The sequence below is a fragment of the Cydia amplana genome, chromosome 1, assembly GCF_948474715.1.
Source record: "Cydia amplana chromosome 1, ilCydAmpl1.1, whole genome shotgun sequence".
Classification (NCBI taxonomy): Eukaryota; Metazoa; Arthropoda; class Insecta; order Lepidoptera; family Tortricidae; genus Cydia; species Cydia amplana.
In genome coordinates, this window is record NC_086069.1 from 12,513,256 (window position 1) to 12,534,582 (window position 21,327).

Below are 21,327 nucleotides of genomic sequence, written 5' to 3' on the forward strand. Positions count from 1 at the left end.
CGGTGTCGCAAAGAGACACGTGGTTTACAGTGCCAAGCGAACACCGTTACTATTTTGTAACAGAACTGATATATGTTAACCCAGTGACATATATCTAAGGACGGGCCTTACGGGCACTAAGAATGGTGCTAGTTCAGCGGTGTCACTCACGAATTCGAGCCAATCGTGCAGCCTAACGAAACTAGTTGCGACCAATCGCGCGCGTGATGCGAACTCATCAACCAATCGCGTTGTGGCGTTAGACTGCTCGAATGGCTCGAATTCGTGTGCGTTACACCGCTGTACTGGCCTCATTCTTATTACCTGTAAGGCCCGTCCTTAAATATATGTAAATATGTTAACCTGTGTTATAATAACAGATATCAGTCTGTATCTTAAAAGAGAAAATCGTTACCCTAGGGTTACGGGTTACGTTGTACACTATCAATACTACCATACATTATACTGACAAACATAAAGTTAAGTTTAATAATTATAATACATTGTAATTTGGCAACATTAAATGTAAATGTTAGGTCAATGTGGCTAATTCCGTCATAGGAACTATTCCGTCCACGAGCGTATATTTCTTTGATTTTCAATGGAAAAAAACCATCTGTCTGCTTTTGATTGCTGAAACTAAAAGCAATCGCTGCTTTGACGATGAAATTATCAATTTTGTTCGTTGTTCGAGAAAAACGCTAGTAGACAGAATATATGACGAAATTAGCCACTATGACCTTATATAATATAAACATGGACGAATCATATTAAGTAATACAAACTTTGTATTGCTAGAACATTACTTGTCGGAGCCTAAAATAGATTAAAATACCCGAAAAACATAAAAAATATGTTACCTGTAACATATTAATATTAACAATTAATACCTATAAAAATACCTATAGCTGGTCAACCAAATCTTGTCAGTAAAAAAAGGCGCGAAATTCAAATTTTCTATGGGACGATATCCCTCCGCGCCTACATTTTTCAAATTTGCCGCCTTTTTCTACTGTCAAGATCTGGTTGACCAAGTATAGTTGTTTGTAGGATTACATATAGCGGATTAGATCAATCCCTCTCATTCCGATATGGTTGGAATGCACATATTTGCCGGTAGCTTGCTCCAACACCGTTATTTGAAACAGGAAAGGCTGTCGAAATGACATTTCTAAAGGTAAGTACCTACTAAAAGTTTGTATGGCGGGAAGTAATTTTAATTCATTTTTGCGAAAAGTACTCAATGGTTGATCCCGGATTGCTCCAAAATGGGAACTAACCGTATACCGAAAAACTCAAAACCACTTAAGACAATTTGAGTACTATTTTTACGTACATACCACACTTATTTGAGGCCCAACATACTTGTATCGTTGCGTATCATGAATAGTGGCACAACTCAAAATGAAATGCCATTGCATTTAATACTCTATCTTTTACTGGTACGAATTAAAATCGCATGGCATTTAATTTTGTTTTATGCCACTATTCATGATAAGCAACGATATGTACATAATGATAAAATTGGCTAGAACAGGATTACTACTACTGAGCGTTCATATGTAATAAATACACTAACATATATCCAATTCATAACACCCACTACCCACACCTACGTAGTTGCACAGAGTTTGAGTCAAATAAGTAAAAACAACAATTAAGTTCAAACTCCTATAGACAGAAATATTTTTCTAATTATAATCAAACTCGTTATTATCAGCAGGCGGTCTCGGGTTGTTCATAACCGACTCTAAATTCACCGTATGCACCGGCGGCGGGTTCAGGATCCTGTTTGCGGTGTGGTGCGGCAATCTAGCCAGTTCCAGAAGCGGTAACCTTAGAACATAGTCTTGGTCTAGTGATCTATCAAATTGTAACCTAGATCTTTCGGACCATGGGATGACCCGAAAGTCAGTAGAAGTGCCCGAAGTAGACTGTCCGGAGGTGCTGGCGACTATGGGGTTGAGCCGGGGGATCCTTTGGGCTAAAGCTCGGAGCCTGGAGTTCTCTGGCCGAGATTCGGGGACAAAGTTCTGCCGGGGCGGTTCAGTGCGCTCTCTAGATTGGTTGTTCGTGAACATGTGTTGGTACCTGTAAAAAATTGTTTAAATTGTAATCCGGGCTGACCGTTAAAAAAGTAGTTGAATATCAGTCTTACTCATTAAATGTTTGGAGTGCCGCATGTGGTCGCAAAATGCCTCTGCCTTGATAAAGGTTAGGTCCCGCCAAGTGCGAGTCGGACTCGCACACCAAGGGTACCATTACGCAAAAAACGGCAAAAAAAATACGTTTGTTGTACAGGAGCCGCACTTAAATATTTATTTTATTTTGTGTCTGTTGTTATAGCGGCAACAGAAATACGTCATGTGAAATTTTCAACTGTTCAGCTATCACGGCTCATGAGTTACAGCCTGATGACAGACAAACGGACAGACTGACAGACGGACAGCGGAGTCTTAGTAATAGGGTCCCGTTTTTACCCTTTGGGTACGGAACCCAAAAAATTCAAATCGGTTGAGAAATAACGGAGTTCTGAGGTAGCATACATAGAAAAAAACATACCACTTTTTTGGATGTTTTATATTATTTAGATAACAATAGGGATGATGACACATGTTGAATTTTATAACAAAATCTAGTAAAATAGATAGCAAACGAGCAATTTATCACAATAATTTATTTATTAAAATAAAATATTGAAAAATTACAGGACCAAAATTTAAGTTTTTTTTAACTTCGTAAAACGATAAAAGTAAGGGTACCATTCGATTCCTTACATTTCATCCAAAAAAATATTGTATAGCAACTATATACATAAACGCAATATTTCACCGACAAAAACGCAATTTTCTTGTTTTGTCCATACTACAAGATGGGCGATGACGTCACGGCCTCTGGCCGTTTTGTATAGGGCGTTTCGCGAGTCAAGTGCGACTGTCGGACTACAATTTCTGACTTTTGTGTTACTTTAATGCAATGGGTCCCATATAGACATTTGATCCTAAAAACAAACCCGATCGATTGATACCATAAAAAAAATTAGTCATGTAGCCCATTGATCGTTTATGTAGGTAAGTACCTGGCAATTTCCGAGTGGTTGAGAGGCCTCGCGTCCCGGCCTATCCGCTGCACGGTGACATGGCGCTGGCCCTGCGCGGGCGACGCCACGTCGCCAGTCTGCGTCTGCGCACTCGCCTGACTCGAACTTGGGAAGTTCAGAGCTAGGAAGTCCGGCAGGGGGACGCAGTATACGCCGACGTCCTCCTGAAATGTGCGGGAAGCGACTTTTTAGTGTCCATTGCTGGCATGGTTGCATTTTGAGATGCCACGAATAGTGGTTTAGGCCGAATACCGATACCAAATATTCGGCCATACTCTTGGCCGTAGCGACGACTATTCGGCCGCCGTAAAACAAATGTGTGTACATTTTGTGTACATTTTGAGAAATCAAAGAGGTAACTTCTTATGAGATGTTTGTCAATAAACTAAAAAAATACTTACCTAATCGATAGGGCCTTTTATAGTGTTAATGAATTTTATGGACATTAATAAATTATTATATATTTATTTTAAGAATTTATTTTGCGGTTATTAATATGTATTGTGTAATGTTTTATCTTTTAATTAATTGACAAGTGTATCGTTTAGACTTAAATTAGTTTTAGGTTTGTGTGTGTGTTTCTTATTTTGTATGTTTGTGACAATTGTGATGACATGGACGTTTACACCGTATTAACCCTTTAACCGCCAGAGTCTGATATATAAGACATTACATATCCAGCTCATTTCGCCATAGTATAAATAAGACAAAGATCTGATTTGGTTTTTACAATACATTTATAACTCCCGTAACTATGCCAACCTTACTCTGCGTGGTACAATTACGGTCGGTGGCGACACGAGCAAGCTCGATCAAAAATTGCTGGCGGTTAAACAGTTAAACAATTTGAATTGAAATGAAGTCACATTTGTTAAGTCAACTATTAGCCTTCCATCAATCAATCTTTACAGTATACTATACTCACACTAGCAGTCTGCACTCTCTCCGCACAGTGGTCCGGCACCGGAGTGAGCGCCTTAATCTCGTCAGGTTTCTCTTTGACCCTGTCTTCCTCCAGCACGACCTCGGGCACCACCTGCAGGTCGTCGGGGACGCTCGGGACTATCACCGAGCTAGCTATGATACTCGATAGCTGATCTAGCACCTGGAGAATATTATTATTTGTAATATTGGATTCATTCTTGCATATCCATATTTAGTTTAGAATATGACGACCCGCCCCGGCTTCGCACGGGTTAACAAATTATAGGTACATAAACCTTCCTCTTGAATCACTCTATCTATAAAAAAAAAACCGCAAAATACGTTTCGTAAAAGATCTAAGCATGCATACGGACAGGCAGACAGAGGGAAGCGACTTTGTTTTATACTATGTAGTGATATGAGGCATGGTGGGTGTTGTAGTGACAATGACCTTGCACTTTTGCCACAGACTGACGCTATTGCCCCCCCCTTCCCCTCCCCCTTCCCTCTCTCCCTACCTCCTGTACAATAAAATGGGAGCAGTTCAGCTTAAAGAAGATATATTGATTACGGAAGAGGTGTATAATCAAGGAAAAATCGTGCCACTGATTTTGATAGCTAAACTAGATGGCACTATACGGTGCGGTTTATGTTTTGCGGTAACTTATGACGATCAAAGGTACCGCTTAATGTACGGGGCCGTACGGAGACATCTACTTCTGCTGCCAAATTCAACGAACGACATTTATTCATAAAACGTTACGGGCCTGATTTAGTTAAATTATGTTTTATCCCTTTCTTACAAATACGTAAGGCAAAATGACAGATAAAGACAAACGATTATTAGCTAATTGAGGACTGTAGCGCGTTTATGAGTAAGGGGGTTAGACTTTACACCTCATCTACTATTTACTAATTTACTTTGGTAGTGCGAAAGGTCCATAAATAAAAACATGTCCTTAGCAAGATTGCGTTACAAGGAAATATTTCATTGGGCGTTTTCTAAAATAAATATTGAAAACCTGATTCTTTCAAATCTGCACTTTCTTGGGCTCATTCTACTCAGAATCGACAGCATTCTCCATCCCGCCATTAAAAAAAGATATCCTAAAATGTCCATTCCATTACGTCACGTTTTAGTATGAAAAATTTTTTCACTTGTATGTGCGTGACGTACAATTATTTTCATACAAATTTTTGGGACATTTTATTTTATCATCAGAATTGAATATGCTAGTGATTCTGAGTTGAAAGAACCCAAAAACACCAGGATCTGTGAGAATCAGGTTTTCGATATTTATTTTAGAAAACGCCCTCTTACCTCATCTGCCAACAGTCTGTGTTTCGGGTCTTTCACCAGCAACCTCTGGATAAGGAACACCGTGCTGTCCGAAACTTGAACAGAGTTACCATCGCTGCAATAGTTAAATTTTCTTTAATGTTAACATCTTTAATACCTGATTGCAAAACATTAGAAATTAATTACACAATTCCTACCATAATTGCTCAATTTTTATTTTTTAGTAATATTTATTACACAAAATTGCTTAATCTGCCACTGTGGAGTAAACTTACAAAGGTGAGTCAAATCTATTGCACCTTTTCGTGCAAATGTTGCTGTAGAAAAGGCAATAATTATCTTAATTAAAAAACCAATTACTACATAATTGCTTCTAAATCAATCTTAAGAATATCATATTACCTATTGTATCAATAACATTTGACAACTAATTGACACCTACATTTTATATTAAAGGATAAAATGGAAAAAGTTACGCTTCCCGTAGGACTTGAACCCGCAACCTCCGCAAACCGTGCGTTGCTCTTAACCAATATTTTAAAAAAATTTACACCTGCTTGTTTCGTCACAGTATTTAAGTGTATAATAAAGACCAAAACTTACGGCGGTATATTATAACTGGCCGCCTGTATCCTACTAAACAGCTGCGCGAGACTTGTGTCGCAGAATGGAAACTGGCCATACAACATGGTGTATAACACAACCCCCAACGCCCACATGTCTGATGGCTTGCCAAGGTATGGCTTGCACATTAGGACATCTGGTGATATGTAGGCTGGGGACCCTGGAATGAGAAAACTTGTATAATATTTGGCGCGTTTTACATAATGTATGTTGTAAGTTGTAACATATACTCATGCATGTGACATGACGGGACTGAACAGAAGCCATTTCCGCAGAACTCTGTTTTCTTTGAAGATTAACACTCTTATTCATTAAAACTCAAGAAAAAAAAAGTCGATATATTTTATGTTTAGTATGCTTACTGTTTTCATTAACTTTACTGCTTTGAATAGTACAGTGTATATTATGCAAGGATACTAAGTGAGGGCACCAACTGTGCATTGTATAATTATGTATGACAAAGAAGACACAAATACCTCTTTGATCTTTTAATAAGTCCCTGTCACTGCCCAGGTGAGTCCCGAGGCAGAAGTTTGTGATGGTGATGCGGCCAGTTCTCTGGTTCAACACAATGTTGCCCAGCTTCAGATCCCGGTGCACAACATTTCTCTGTAATATTATAAAGTAAGTGCATTTCAAACCACACTAACAAATATCTCGTTTTCTTTTTTCTGACTGAATAATGTTTTTGGTAAGTTTCATTAAAATGTTATCATACGAAAATTTTATTTAAGTACCTATAAGATGCCCATCAAATGGAAACAAGTTGTTCCAAAATAATTTTATTTTGTTCTGTAGGGCAAAAGAACAAAATAATTTTATTTGTTCTGTAAGGCAAGAGAATGGTGTTTTGGTGATGGAGCAGAATGAAACAATTAATGCTGACTAAATAATTATGGTAAACAATGAGTGAGGCTAAGAATACATTCATCCTTGTTATTACCTAATTGTGGAAGGAGGGGTTATTTGGAATTGGAGAAGATGCCCAGATGCTTTAGGTGTGTTTCCAAAATTAGACATAATATATGAAACTCATTCAGTTTTAAAATAGGTAGACAAAGGGCAGACCAATCATACTGAAATGAATAGCTTCACAAAATGTCTGTGATAACTACACCTAAACTAATAACCCCTTCTGATTCTTAGTCACAAATTGTCATTTTTAAACATTCAGTATTTAGTAATTTTTTCAACAAACTAAGTATATAAAATTACCTTATGCATATTAGCAACAACCCTCACAATATCATAGAAGATCAACAGTGCCTCCTTTTCTGGAACCTTCTTGACTTTTGTAACATATTGCTGGAGATTGATCAGCTCACTACCTTTCTCACTAAACTGGTGAGCATTTACACAGTCAAGTACTAGAAAGAGCCGCTCCCGGACACGCCCAGTGTAGATACGGCCAGATCCGCTGCCTTTGTATGCTCGGTTAGATCCCAAATAACTGGGAGCTTCCTCTAAAGCATAATCCTGGAAAAATAAATATGATGTTTGGAGGTAACTTAAATAATACTACACCTATGCACAAAAACAGTATCATTTACCCAGCTAAAATTGTATTGTTTAACACAATTTAAATTTAATTTTAAACTAAGCCTCAAACAGCAGCAACACAGTGTCATAGTCTAACAAAAAAAAATCATTTGCAGCTACACAAATAAAAAAAGCGGCCAAGTGCGAGTCGGACTCGCTCATGAAGGGTTCCGTATTTAGGGGATTTATGACGTATTAAAAAAAACTACTTACTAGATCTCGTTCAAACCAATTTTCGGTGGAAGTTTGCATGGTAATGTACATCATATATTTTTTTTAGTTTTATCATTCTCTTATGTTAGAAGTTACAGGGGGGGGACACATATTTTACCACTTTGGAAGTGTCTCTCGTGCAAACTATTCAGTTTAGAAAAAAATTATATTAGAAACCTCAACCTCAACCTCATTTTTGAAGACCTGTTCTAATTATGGGGAACCCCCAGAATTTATTGTTTTTTTTTCTATTTTTGTGTGAAAATTTTAATGCGGTTCACAGATTACATCTACTTACCAAGTTTCAACAGTATAGTTCTTATAGTTTCGGAAAAAAGTAGCTGTGACATACGAACGGACAGACAGACGGACAGATGGACAGACAGACAGACAGACAGACAGACATGACGAATCCATAAGGGTTCCGTATTTTGCCATTTGGCTACGGAACCGTAAAAAGTTACAATATGAAATAAGTTTGAGAAAATTCCTTAAAAATAAAAGATCTAAAGGTCCTTAATACCTCGAGTCAAAAAATGAGTCAAAGGTCATGGAAAATTAATAGTGAAAAACAAATTTTCAACCCTTGCCAAATAATCAAAACAGATACAACATATCTTATCATGCATTTCAACACTTTTAATGACATATTATAAAACGTATTTGGCAGTTGGCACTATAATCAAATAATTCAGCCGAAAATGAACATTGAAAATATTGAACACTTGCCGAATATACTGAATACCAATATGCTGCTAGCAAAGTTGTAAATATACATACACAGCTACAAGATTGCATAGTACTGCCTAATCTGTTGTTTTTGTAATGTATTTTAATGTATTGTTATTGCTTATTAATGGTGCAACAACAGAATGAATATGAATGGGTTTTACTGTATTGATTTTAGTGGTTTTATTTTTACCTTAAATAGTCCATGGTGATGTATCACTCCATCTTGATCCTTCAATAGTGACAATAAAGAATACTCAGTGTGCAGTAGCATCTTCCCCTGCCTGTCATCCTGTGTCTCAGCTTGATCCTCATGGCGTAAAGTCAAAATTTTTATTTGATAAAAATCATCAGTCTTTTCTTTTCTAGCCAAACATTGAACTATACTTTTCACAGGACTCGGACCCAGTTTAGGCCCTAAAAGATACGGCCCAGCCTTACGAACACGTTTCTCTGGCACGGGAGTGCCAGAGGCTGGGACATCACTAATATCATATGAAAGTTTATTCTTCTTTGGCACACTGGTCCTAGGACTTTTCTGGCAATTGGTTGATGGTTTGTCGTACATGGACAATCGAGCGATCTTTGGACATGGCTGTAATAAAAACGGCCGTGGCCTCTTTCCAGGGTTTGGTGCGTTTGAACTGCCTTCGGATTTATCTTGATCCATAATGACAATACCTGCGTTTATTTTTACCGAGTTCACTTACTTCACCCACTTTATGTAAAGAAATTGATGAACTAATATTATAAATCTGTACATACACTATTAACACACATATCACTTCATTCATTTACCCGTTGGCAATAGCAGGAAAGTAAAATTAGTAAACCATATTATTTACTTCATATTTCTGCGAAAATGAAATGTCTGATTTCTGTTCTGTTTAGAAATTATTTCTTTTCAATACAATTTCTGAACTTAAAGCTGCAATACAATTTTTATTCACGTTGTGTCATGGATGAATGGACTGTCTGTGTCTCATTTCAAAAATAGATAGAAAGAATCATACTATCTTTGTCTTACACTAGTACTAGCAGCCAAAAGAAAAAGATGTGTAGTTTTTTTTGTTCTTATTTACTGACAAATTTTGTTTGACGAACTATATTATTAATTTCATCGATTATACATTATACTGATTATAAACTGACAAAAAAAGAGTAGAATTTAAAAATTGGCAATACTGTAGTGTCATCCCGTTTTCTTTAGATTGATTTGAAAGGGATGACACTACAGTATTGCCACTATTTAATTTCTACTCTTTTGAAGTAAGGCCCCTTACACACTATCGCACCGCACCGCGACCTTGGAGCGTCGCACCCATGAATCTAGTATTTTAACTGGATCGAGCATGAGGGGGGGGGGGGGGGGGGAAATGACCGAACGGGATAGTCTTATGTATCTTTCAGTAGGAGTAGCAGCGAAAGCGCTATTATTGTTTGTTCTTGTCACAGTCTCACATATTTTTTATTCCCCACCATAAATTATAGTGTGTCAAAGGTCTGTTTGATTTCAAACATAGACAGAGAGAATTATACTATCTTTGTCTTACACTAGTACTAGCACACAAAAGAAAAGGATGAGTATAGTTTTTTTTGTTCCTATTTACTGACAAGATTTGGTTGACCCAGTATAGTATGGATATGGTGGGCAACAAATACTCAACTCACGGAGACACGCGTATACCACTTCTATAGGATCCTACCTTCTATGGTCGCACCCATAAGTGAGAGCGAGAGAGAGATATCTGTTTCTCGCTCTCACTTATGGGTGCGACGCTCCAAGGTCGCGGTGCGGTGCGATAGTGTGTTAACTGTGTTATCACTTTAAGTACAATATTACCGATAAGATGTCTCGTTTCTCGCCCTACCTATAAGCAGTGTTGCCAACTTGGCATAATTAATGCCAGAACTGGCATATTTTCACTCGCCTTGGCATCAAAATTCAAATTTTCTATGGGTCGATTGCCCCTCGCGCCTACATTTTTTAAATTTGCCGCTTTTTTCTACCGACGGAAATGGCTTGACAGACTATAAATAACAAACAACGGTGTAATTTACTGCATATTTTCAGACACCATATTATTTTTAAGTGCCCTTTTCAAGTGAAATTTTAGCATTTTTATTGCATATTTAAAAAAAATAGCAATTTTTTGGCATATTCTCGGCATTAGTCTAGCATTTTTTCAAAATCCGAGTTGGCAACACTGGCTATAAGTCAGTGCTGCACCGAACCGTAAATAGACTGACAAGAAATTTCTTAACCGTGTTTGTCAAATTGTCATAAGTCATCTCACAGTTCTCACACAATAATTGTTATGACGTTATTCTCAGTTAATTTTCAATAGTATTGTGAAATATAAATCAACATTAATCATTGTAAATAGTCATTTCTATATATCAGCATGTGGAAAGGGCTCAGGTTAACCCAAACTCAGTTATCAAAATTGCAATTCAATGGCCATAAAATTCAACCAGTCAGCGTTGCGGCACTGGATTCCGTTCTGAATCAGTGGTACAGATTTTGTGAGAAACCTCCTAAGGGCTTTGAAAAATATTTCCAACCTGGAACAAGTCAAAAGCAACAGAAAAAGCCGGACAAAGATGACAGCCCAGCGCCGTCAAAAAGCTCACCCCCGCCATCCAGACCAAGCTCGTCAAGAGATGACAAATGGAATATGAACATGTTTTCAAACACAGGCCCTGGTAGTAGTGGAGGTCGCGGCTCCTACGAAGGTGGCGACAGGGAAAAATGGATGATGTTCGGTGCAATGGGTGTCGTAACCTTACTCGTCTCGATAGCCTACTTCGAACTTAGATATAGAGAAATAAGTTGGAGAGATTTCGTTAATCAGTATCTGAATAAGGGACTCGTGGAAAAGCTTGAAGTGATTAATAAAAAATGGGTAAGAGTGAAGTTACAACCGGGAGCAGCGCTCGAGAACAAGGTTATCTGGTTTGCTATTGGCAGTGTGGATTCCTTTGAGAGAAACTTGGAAAACGCACAAATTGAAATGAATGTTGATCCACCAAATTTTATTTCTGTGATTTATAAAACCGAAGTGGAAGCATCTAGTTTAACTGGCATGTTGCCTACTCTGCTCATAATTGGGTTCTTAATTTACATGATGCGCCGCTCGGCCGACATGATGGGCCGTGGAGGCCGCAAAGGTGGTGGCCTCTTTGGAGGAGTGATGGAATCAACTGCAAAACTAATAAATCCAACTGACATTGGTGTAAAATTCCAAGATGTTGCTGGCTGTGAGGAAGCCAAGATTGAGATTATGGAGTTTGTCAATTTTCTCAAGAACCCTCAGCAGTACCTAGATTTGGGAGCCAAGATACCCAAAGGTGCTCTACTCACTGGGCCCCCAGGCACTGGTAAAACTCTGCTGGCGAAAGCAACTGCTGGGGAAGCAAATGTCCCATTCCTCACAGTTTCTGGATCTGAGTTCCTGGAGATGTTTGTTGGTGTTGGTCCTTCGAGAGTTAGAGACATGTTTGCAATGGCTCGTAAACATGCCCCTTGCATTTTATTCATTGATGAAATTGATGCAGTGGGTAGAAAGAGGGGTGGACGCAGCTTTGGAGGCCATTCAGAACAGGAGAACACTCTTAACCAACTGCTGGTAGAAATGGATGGGTTCAACACTACCACTAATGTTGTTGTTCTAGCAGCCACTAACAGGGTCGACATCCTCGATAAAGCCTTGTTGCGACCAGGGAGATTTGACAGACAAATATTTGTACCAGCACCAGATATTAAGGGCAGGGCCTCCATTTTCAAAGTACATCTTCAACCATTAAAGACTACCATAAACAAGGAGAACCTAGCACGAAAAATGGCTGCATTAACTCCAGGTAAATCTAGCTAGTGTTTAAATTGTTTCTTTGAAGCTAATTTACAATGTAGATGAATCAAAAGGAGCAAAACTCCTTTTCCCTTTATATTTTAATTAGACAACTCATGTGCTAAAAACTTATGTATCACCAGCAGCAGCAGCAAGCTAAAGAACTATCAACAACTTGTATTAATAATTGAGTAATAATATTTTTATTATTATTTCCAGGTTTCACTGGTGCAGACATAGCAAATGTGTGCAATGAGGCTGCCCTGATAGCTGCCAGAGAGCTGGCGCACAACATCACCCTGAAGAACTTTGAACAAGCTATTGAGAGGGTGGTGGCTGGCATGGAAAAGAAATCGAATGTACTACAGCCGGAAGAAAGAAAGATAGTTGCATACCATGAGGCAGGACATGCTGTTGCCGGCTGGTTCCTGCAGCATGCAGACCCTTTGCTTAAGGTCTCTATCATTCCAAGGGGAAAGGGTCTTGGGTATGCCCAGTATTTGCCAAAAGAACAATACCTTTACAGCAAGGAACAACTGTTTGACAGAATGTGTATGACTCTAGGTGGAAGAGTTAGTGAAGAGCTGTTCTTTGGTAGAATCACCACAGGAGCACAAGATGACTTAAAAAAGATAACTCAGAGTGCCTATGCCCAAATAGTTCACTATGGCATGAACCCTAAAGTTGGTAATGTATCATTTGAAATGCCACAGCCAGGTGAAATGGTCATAGATAAGCCCTATTCAGAGAAAACGGCTGAACTGATTGATGGTGAAGTCAGAGTATTAATTGATTCAGCACATAAGCACACAACAACCTTATTGACTCAGCATAAGGAGAACATCATAAAAGTAGCAGAAAGGTTGCTAAAGCAAGAGATTTTGAGTAGAGATGATATGATTGAGTTACTTGGACCTAGGCCTTTCCCAGAAAAGAGCACCTACGAGGAGTTTGTCGAAGGCACAGGATCTTTAGACGAGGACACCACATTGCCAGAGGGACTTAAAGATTGGAACAAAGACAAACCAACTGTACCAGCCCCAGAAAGTATAAAAGAATCCAAAACGAGTACTAGTACTGCCACTAGTCCAAGTAAAAACTAGGGTGTGATTACGATTAATGATTATAGTAGATTGTTGAATTGTTAGTCAGTTTTATGTGAAATAAATATTTTAATTACCTTTAAGATTTAAAGCTTTTTTTGTTTACAGTCATTGAGATTGTTTTGTTTTATTTGTTGTAGATGAGTGAATTAAAATCTGGAATTAAATCAAAACTTTTACATTTTTCAAGATAGGTTATTTACTCTAAACATCTACAGAAGCAACATGGGTCAATTTGAATTTATTGCATTTATTTGGCAGTTAATAGAACTACTGACTGATATATTATACATAATAACAGTAATACACTAATAAGTAACTGTACGCAATTACGGAAGATCCAAGTAATGTCCCGATCCATGATCCCGCAAGTTAGTAAATCAGTATTTAGTGTATTTATTTATTTATTACTTACTCTTTTAAGAGTTTTACAGACATGTACGCACTCTTTATGAAGTAAATAAATTCCAGTCTATTGTTGTTTCACTTTCGTCCCTAAAATCAACGATTCCTTAGCATTAATTTTATATGGCGGGCAGTACGAGCTAGGATAATCTAGATTCTAGTATACAGGGTGGCCCATTTAGATCGGTCAGTATGGGAAAATCTGAAACTATAAGACATACGACGATCTCTTCTTAGGAACCATGTCATCGATTTTAGTACCTCTAACGAGATAAACTGCATTCATACATTTAAAAAAAAGTATGTAAAATGCATTGAATAAAATGGTGATAATTTCGAACTTACTAAAATAAATTAAAGGATATGAAAACAATGCATTTTATTCATTTCAGACATCATGTTTCATAGTAACATTTACTGCTTAAGACCTACAGAATCGATATCTAAATAGAAATAATTTTAGTTTTATTTTTCAAAACGTCCGGGTTCGATTCCCGAGCGGAGTACAATTTTTTTTTAAATGTATGAATGCAGTTTTTCGTGTTACTAAAATCGATGACATGGCTTCTAAGAAGAGATCGTCGTATGTATTATAGTTTCAGATTTTCCTATACTGACCGATCTAAATGGGCCACCTACCTACATTTTTGGGATATGAGAAAATAAAGTAGGCTCTCTTGACCCAAATGACTTTTTCACCTCAGCAGCTCGAACAAGGGTACTTTGCTACTTAAAAAGCAAAATCGTATTTTGCTCACTGAGTGAGACAAAATGAGCAAAATGCGATTTTGCTCACTGTTTTTAAGTAGCAAAGTACCCTTGTTCGAGCTGCTGAGGTGAAAACTTAATTGTTGGTATATCTTAAGAAAAGATGTGTGAATAGGTAAGTGATGAAGAAGGAATACATTTTTCTCTCTACATTCGGGTTCTCTAATATGTTCTCACTGCTGAGGTCACTTCTTCTTCGCTTCTCACACGAGATCAAAGTTATTTACATCTCGTGCGATTTTGAGTCCCTTACTACGCTCAAGATTCTAAATTAGATTCACTCGCTACGCTCGTGAATCTAGTATAGAATCTTTCGCTTGCACGGGAACGGGACTCAAAATAAGCACTCGAAGAAATATCAAACTTTGATCTCTTGTTGTACAAATAACTATTTCACACGTACCTACTTATGCACGTAAATAATTAATTAACGCCCTCTATCTGTAACAATGATGATTCTCGCTACGTTGTATGACTAAACCTGCATTTTCTATTTATTAGCCATTAATGATTAGATCTTACTGGCTTAAATGGCGTCATTTATACTAACAAAATTAGTGAAACGAACAGTTGGATTTGTTTACACATTTTTATTTTCGACTTAAGTATCAGTCTGTATTGTTTAATGGTCTCTACTCATTATAGTATTTTTTCTACTCCAGCACTTAAATGTGTCAATTAAATGACTGACAGTGATATCTAAAGCAATGTCATTTGAATGCTTTGTCTATAGGCTCATAAGATGACTGCTAGCAGTCATCTTATGAGTATAATACAACTGCTTTATTTTTTTTAAAGATACAAGTTCCGATCATCTTGATTGAAAGAGGTATGTTTTCATTTACAATAATAACTCTTTTTTTTTTAAATAATAACTCTTTTTTTTTTTAAATAATAACTCAACTTTTTTTAAATAATAACTCTTTTTTTTTAATAATAACTCTTTTTTTTTAATAATAACTCGTTTTTTTTTTTTTTTTTTTGCTGCAGCTCGACTACGTCTCGTTTTGTAACTTCGACCCTTGAATTTTAAGAACCCTTATTATATCACTGTTGCATAAACTACTATTATGTAGGGTTGCCATAATTAGTCGGTACTGATAAGGGACAGTGGTATTCTAGAGCAGGGGTCTCCAAACTTTTTTTACCTGAGGGCCATATTGCGCCTCAGAAACTTTCGCGCGGGGGGGGTGTATGTATGGTTGGTGCTGTTTGGAGCTGGGGTTTGGAGAGCCCTGTTCTAGAGCGCTATTAATAAATAAATAAATATTATAGGCAGGGTCAACAAAATACGGGACCAGTAAAATTACGGGACGTGATACTTAAATACGGTGACAGTCCCGTATATACGGGACGTATGGCAACCCTAATTTTATGCAACCGTTGTTTAAGAGAGGTCAAAAAAAGGCGAGTGGCGTGAGTAACAATTAGAGGCCAAGCCGAAAATTGTTAATAAAGACGCCACGAGTATTTTTTGACTCGGTTAAACGTTTTTTTTATTTCACTCATTCTTTTCCCGCCCGTACCCTCCATTCTTTGCTACTTCTTGATGAAAAATATTTGTTAAATTTACAATTTTATTTCAAAGTCGTAGAAAAAGTATTGTATGCAACGTTGTTTAACTGAGTCAAAAAATACTCGTGGCGTCTTTATTATTAACAATTTTCGGCTTCGCCTCAAATTGTTACTCACGCCACTCGCTTTTTTTTACCTCTTTTAAAAAACGGTTGCATAAAATACTATTAAAACATAAACAAAACATTTAAATCATAAACGTTAGTGGGTACCTAATTTTATTGACTTTATTAACAAGTACCTATTCTACTTAGAACCTACTTGGTCTGTATTAGTGACATAATTTAAAAAAAAAAGCTAACTCCCGTGGGAGTAAAAATAAATGGACTTTTAGTTCCCGCTGCACTTGCGTTTACTGCGCAAGTGTGATGTAAATTAATAAGAATTTAAAGGGGTAAAAGGTGCAGTTTCAATAAATTACCACAATTTCGAGTACCAATATATTTAATTGGCCACTGGCTAAAATCAAAATTTACATTGCCTCCCTCTCCAAGTACCTAATTACTGATGATGCTGTACATAAAAATCGGAGGAACAACTTTAACAAAAAAAAAACAGGGTTATATTAAAATTATAATATGAAAATATTATTCAAATACTGACTGAAAATACATCCAGCCTTTATCTGTTTATTTAAATATTCACTACATTACATACTTTATACATCACCAATTTCTTAAGTAAATTCAGTTTTTGTACAATATAAAAAGAATCTTATATTATCATCTATGTTTATTACACGCGTGAAGTGTATAACACGCCCGCTCGGCGCTTTATCCGTGAGACGGCTGTTAAGAGAAATCGTAACAAAATATTAAAATTATGGTAATTATTACGAGTAACTACACTATTTATGTTCAACATTTTATGTTAAAATTTTCAATTATCATCTATACTTATACTATCCTATCAATTAAAATTATAAATGATGAAAACATTTTTCTCATGATATCATTCAACAATAATCCATTAACAATTCACATTCCAATTGCTCATTTACTACCGAACTGAATTTTTTTTATACCTAATCTCAGTAACAATGCAAGGCAATGCAATGCAATCAATTACAGTCTCTGATTTTTTTCTCCTTTTGGTTTACGTCCGCGTTTCTTGCCGGAGGCGACGCCCGCAAGCACCATGGCCTCTCGTTTCGCAAGGCACGACTTGCAGAACCAGTCCTCCGTCGCACCCGGCTCCACCGTGATGCCCACGCACACCCAGTGGTACCAGCCATCGCAGCCGTCGCAGCCTATCATTGATGAGCCATTGTCGGGTCTTCCGCAAGCCGGACAGACCCAGATTTTGTTCCCTTGCTCGTCCATGTAGAACGGCGTCGGTAACGGCCCGCTAGGCGGCTTATCCATCGACATCGGCGGAGCAGCCGTAGCCTCTTCTGACGCAGAAGCTCCCTCGTCGTCGAGTTCCACATGACCCTTCTTTGACAATGGCTTGAACAGTATTCGCTTATACTTTGTGTGACTCGAGGGGGGCCGGTTTTTCCGCGTGGGGGAGCTGCTGGATGGCGGCGGCGATCCCGGACCGTCCACTTCGCTGAGGTGGTTGTGCTTTGATTGCTTCTGCTTCGGTGGTCCTGTCACGAGCGCTGATATTTGCGCAAGTTCCGGAGACCGACTGTGTTCCCGCGAAACGGGCTCCTCTTTGAGAGGTGAGCTTTCTTCGTGCTCCTTTTTAACCACCGGTTTGATGTTAAGTTTGAAAATGTCGGGAGAGCTCGGCGGCATGGGTGAATTCGAGTTAGATGAATTGAGCTTTAGAGTCAGTTTAGGTACCAAGCCGTCGGCAGTCTTTTCTTTTTTCTTATCTTTCTTTTCTTTTTTAATTTTTTCTTTACCCTCCTGTCTCTCCTCTTTATCCTTTTTCTTTTCGCTTTTATCCTTAATTTTGTCCTTTTTATCTTTCTTTTTCTTAATTTTGATACCATCTTTATCTTTCTTTTCTTTTTTATGTGACTTGTCCTTTTTCTTTTCTGGTTTCTCAAAGGTTCGTTCTTGCGAAACCTCGTGAACAACACTGCTCGTTGTTTCTATTGGTCTTGGCCGCGGCTCCGGCTGCGGCGGCGGCGCCGGCGCCGGCACGGGTGAGGCAACTCGCGCAGGCGGGGGGGGCTGTCTCGGCGGCTCTTGCCTCACCGGATCTACTTTAGGAGGATTTAACTCTATCGTAATATCAGGTTGTATAGGGGGCATTTTATACATATTAGACTTGTGTTCTTTATGTGATTTTGTTTTATGTTTCTGAAGAATATTTGGAATGGTTGGTGACTTGTGCTTATCGTGTCTCTCCTTGTCGCGAGACATTGGAGACTTATGCGTACTTCTATCTTCGTCGTTGTCTACAGGAATTACTTCTAAGCTAGGACGCCGCAACATGGGAGGAATCTTACTCGAAGAAGAACGCGAGGAGTGGGGGAAATTGCCTAAGGGCATGAGCGGATTCATGCCATGACCAAGAGCACCAGGCAGAAAACCAGGTCCAGGAATTAAACCTGGACCTCCGCGACCTAAAAATGCGTTTTGTAGTAATCCTGGGGGTGGCAGACCCCTTAACGCTGGGTTATTAGCTAAAGCGAGAAAATCACCTCCCGGTATGAAGTTAGAGTTTGGTATTAACCCTGGGCCAGGCATCAAGCCCCTACCTGAAGGCATGGCTGGAAAGAATGGAAACCCAGAATGCATTTGTGGCAATTTTGAATCATTCTTTGGCCTACTCGATTTTGGTAATTTCATATTGCTTAATTTCATTTTCTGCTTCTCTGCTCTAGCCATTTCATATGCTAACTGCTGTTGTTGTTTCTTTATTAATTTTGCTTCTAGTTTTGCTGCTTTTTCAGCCGCCTTATCTTTTTTTTCTTTGTGTTTCTTTTCTTTTTTATTAATTTTAGGACTGACACTAGCTATATCTTTGGGATATGGTGCTTGAAGGGATTTATTAATTGATAAACCTGGACGCAGATCTAGAGGTATAAATTTGTGACCCATTGGACTTGCTTCCATTGAATCATCATCAATGCTAATCACTTCATTAGCTCTAAGGTCCATATCTTTAGACAAATCTAACGCACTACTATCATTATTGTTCACAATTGCATTTTCAGATTTAACCCTAACATTATCATGGATAACACTTTCACTTGGGTTATCATGTGCAGAATTCTGCATCTTTGAGATCATACTTTCAGACTGTGTTTTATCAGTTACAACCTCTGGAGCGTTTTTATCTTCTTTAGATTTGTTCGATATTCTTTTAAAAATATTGATTTTTGATCTGTCAGGTTGGGAAGCCAATTTTTCTTCCTCATCAATGATTTCTTTTTTAATGTCTACATCACGTAAGAAAGTATTTGATATTGGCTGTTTGTGGGTTGGCATAGAACTTGAAACAAGGGGTGATTTATGAATGGGTATTTTCCTTGGTACTGGAATTGCCTCTTCACCTACTACAAAATGTTTGTTGACTACTGGTGGTGGTGGTGGTGGAGGTATGTCAATTGGTTCCTCTTTTATGACTGGTCGGACAGGCTCCACAACAGGGGCAGGCATTGGTGGTGGCAGCAACGGTCTTGGGCTAGGGCCTGGGCTAGGACTTGGACTGTGCAGCAGAGGTGGCTTATGAGGCGGTGCCACTCTTGGCGCTGGCATTGTCACATGATTATGATGTGTTGGATGGACATCTTTACTTTTTATTGGGTATCCAGGAGGATATTTATCTGATTTACTACTATCTCTAGATTTACTACTCTCACCTTTATGAGTCTTGTCTTTCCTTTTACTTTTCATAATTTTTCCATTTAACTGTTTATTCTTCTTAGACTTTTTATCAGCTTTTTCCAGTGTTGGTGGTTTTGCAATATTTGAATGATGTGAGTTTGTTTTATTTTTGTCATAGTGTTTCTCTGATATAACAGTGGGAGGCCTAGCTTCCGGAAGTTTTCCTTCTCTGGCTGGAGATAGGAAGCCTGACATAGTCATCATGACACTACTGATTTCTCTTGTCCGCTCTTCCTCATCCAACCGTAATCTTGGCCTTTTACTGTTAGGTAATGAGACAGGGTCAATTGGTCTTTTGAAAATATCTTTAGACTTCTTTGGACTATCTGTGACTGATATTTCCGGGCTGGTGCATGTTGTACTAAAAGTTTCAACTGTGTCAATGCCATTTTGACGGATTTCAATGGTGTCTGCCACAATAGGGGTATCCCGTTCTTTTTCAGGGTACATGGGAGGAAGATGTTCATGGACATGCATTGGCCTAGTGACAACTTCATGACTGCCAGGTTTCAAAAAATTCAAATTAGAATCTTTTGGTCTCGGGAACTTCTCAACAGGGACTGGTGGTGGCACAGGTGGAACACTGCGCGTATACTCTGCTAATTCGGGCAAATGTACGTTTAGATCACGAAATACTAATCCTAGGTCATGTAAATTTGGTTCAGTCCTATTAAATTGCTCAGCATATCTGTTGGCTTGTGTCCCAAGTGTATGGATGTACTTTTCAAGCACATGCATCAGAATATCCAGTGGTGTTGAGTTTATACCATTCCAACCAATAGTTTGGCATATTTGCGCAACATTCCTTCGCAGTATCTCACGGGCGTACGCCTCTGACATTATGACACCAACAAAGTTATCTGGAACAAGTTAAAATACCGGATTTATTAAAACAAATGACACGTACGTAATCCACAAATAAATAAACTGCGGCGTTTTTTGTTTTATATCACATATATTATCATGTTACACACGGCAGAAGGGCTAAAACAGCAATTCTCAGGACTCCAGTACCTGCAAGTGTCTAGTAGTACAGAGATGAGATTGCGAATGGACGTAAACTTGAAGTTTGGGACACACATGTATGCAGTACTGCAATTTTCAATAGTTACGGATAATTTATAAAAACACTTAAATGGATTACAAAGCAAAATAATGAAGTGTTTACGTAAAAACTTCTCAGCATTCTAAAAACACAGTACCCCGTGCGCCATGATTGCATTTTGGGTTGTCAATGTTTGGTGTTACTAGTGCAAATTATAAAAATGGCGGTCTCATTACAATGCGTTCAGTGATGAATAAAATATTTTCTTTAAGGCGTCTACACACCTTGGCAATATCAGCCCAACGTCAGCTCAATAGAGATGCAGCTACAGCAAAGCTACAGTTATGGGCCAACCGCCAATTACATCCACACTTGCGAACGGGC

At 38.3% G+C, this 21,327-nt stretch overlaps 3 protein-coding genes across 4 annotated transcripts; 1 reads left to right on the forward strand and 2 right to left on the reverse strand.

Moving 5' to 3' along the window:
- Window positions 1-1,593: 1,593 nt before the first annotated feature.
- On the reverse strand, window positions 1,594-9,336 carry LOC134647878 (serine/threonine-protein kinase 40-like). The gene is made up of 8 exons (XM_063502233.1): window positions 8,602-9,336; window positions 7,143-7,403; window positions 6,404-6,536; window positions 5,907-6,087; window positions 5,325-5,418; window positions 4,005-4,184; window positions 3,059-3,243; window positions 1,594-2,070 (listed from the first exon to the last, which is right to left on the reverse strand). The coding sequence occupies exons 1-8, from the start codon at window positions 9,076-9,078 to the stop codon at window positions 1,671-1,673; spliced, it is 1,911 nt and encodes a 636-aa protein (XP_063358303.1). The 5' UTR covers window positions 9,079-9,336; the 3' UTR covers window positions 1,594-1,670.
- A 1,353-nt stretch (window positions 9,337-10,689) lies between these two features.
- Window positions 10,690-13,447, forward strand: LOC134647882 (AFG3-like protein 2). Its single transcript, XM_063502247.1, has 2 exons — window positions 10,690-12,269; window positions 12,479-13,447. The coding sequence occupies exons 1-2, from the start codon at window positions 10,814-10,816 to the stop codon at window positions 13,360-13,362; spliced, it is 2,340 nt and encodes a 779-aa protein (XP_063358317.1). The 5' UTR covers window positions 10,690-10,813; the 3' UTR covers window positions 13,363-13,447.
- Window positions 13,448-16,536: 3,089 nt separating this feature from the next.
- Window positions 16,537-21,140, reverse strand: LOC134647892 (transcription initiation factor TFIID subunit 3-like). Of its 2 annotated transcripts, none has more exons than XM_063502267.1 (2): window positions 21,067-21,140; window positions 16,537-20,758 (listed from the first exon to the last, which is right to left on the reverse strand). In XM_063502267.1, the coding sequence occupies exon 2, from the start codon at window positions 20,736-20,738 to the stop codon at window positions 17,175-17,177; it is 3,564 nt and encodes a 1,187-aa protein (XP_063358337.1). In that variant the 5' UTR covers window positions 20,739-20,758; window positions 21,067-21,140; the 3' UTR covers window positions 16,537-17,174. The 2 variants fall into 2 exon arrangements, with proteins under 2 accessions (XP_063358337.1, XP_063358328.1); XM_063502258.1 differs by having other exon boundaries at window positions 20,913-21,129.
- Window positions 21,141-21,327: the final 187 nt, after the last annotated feature.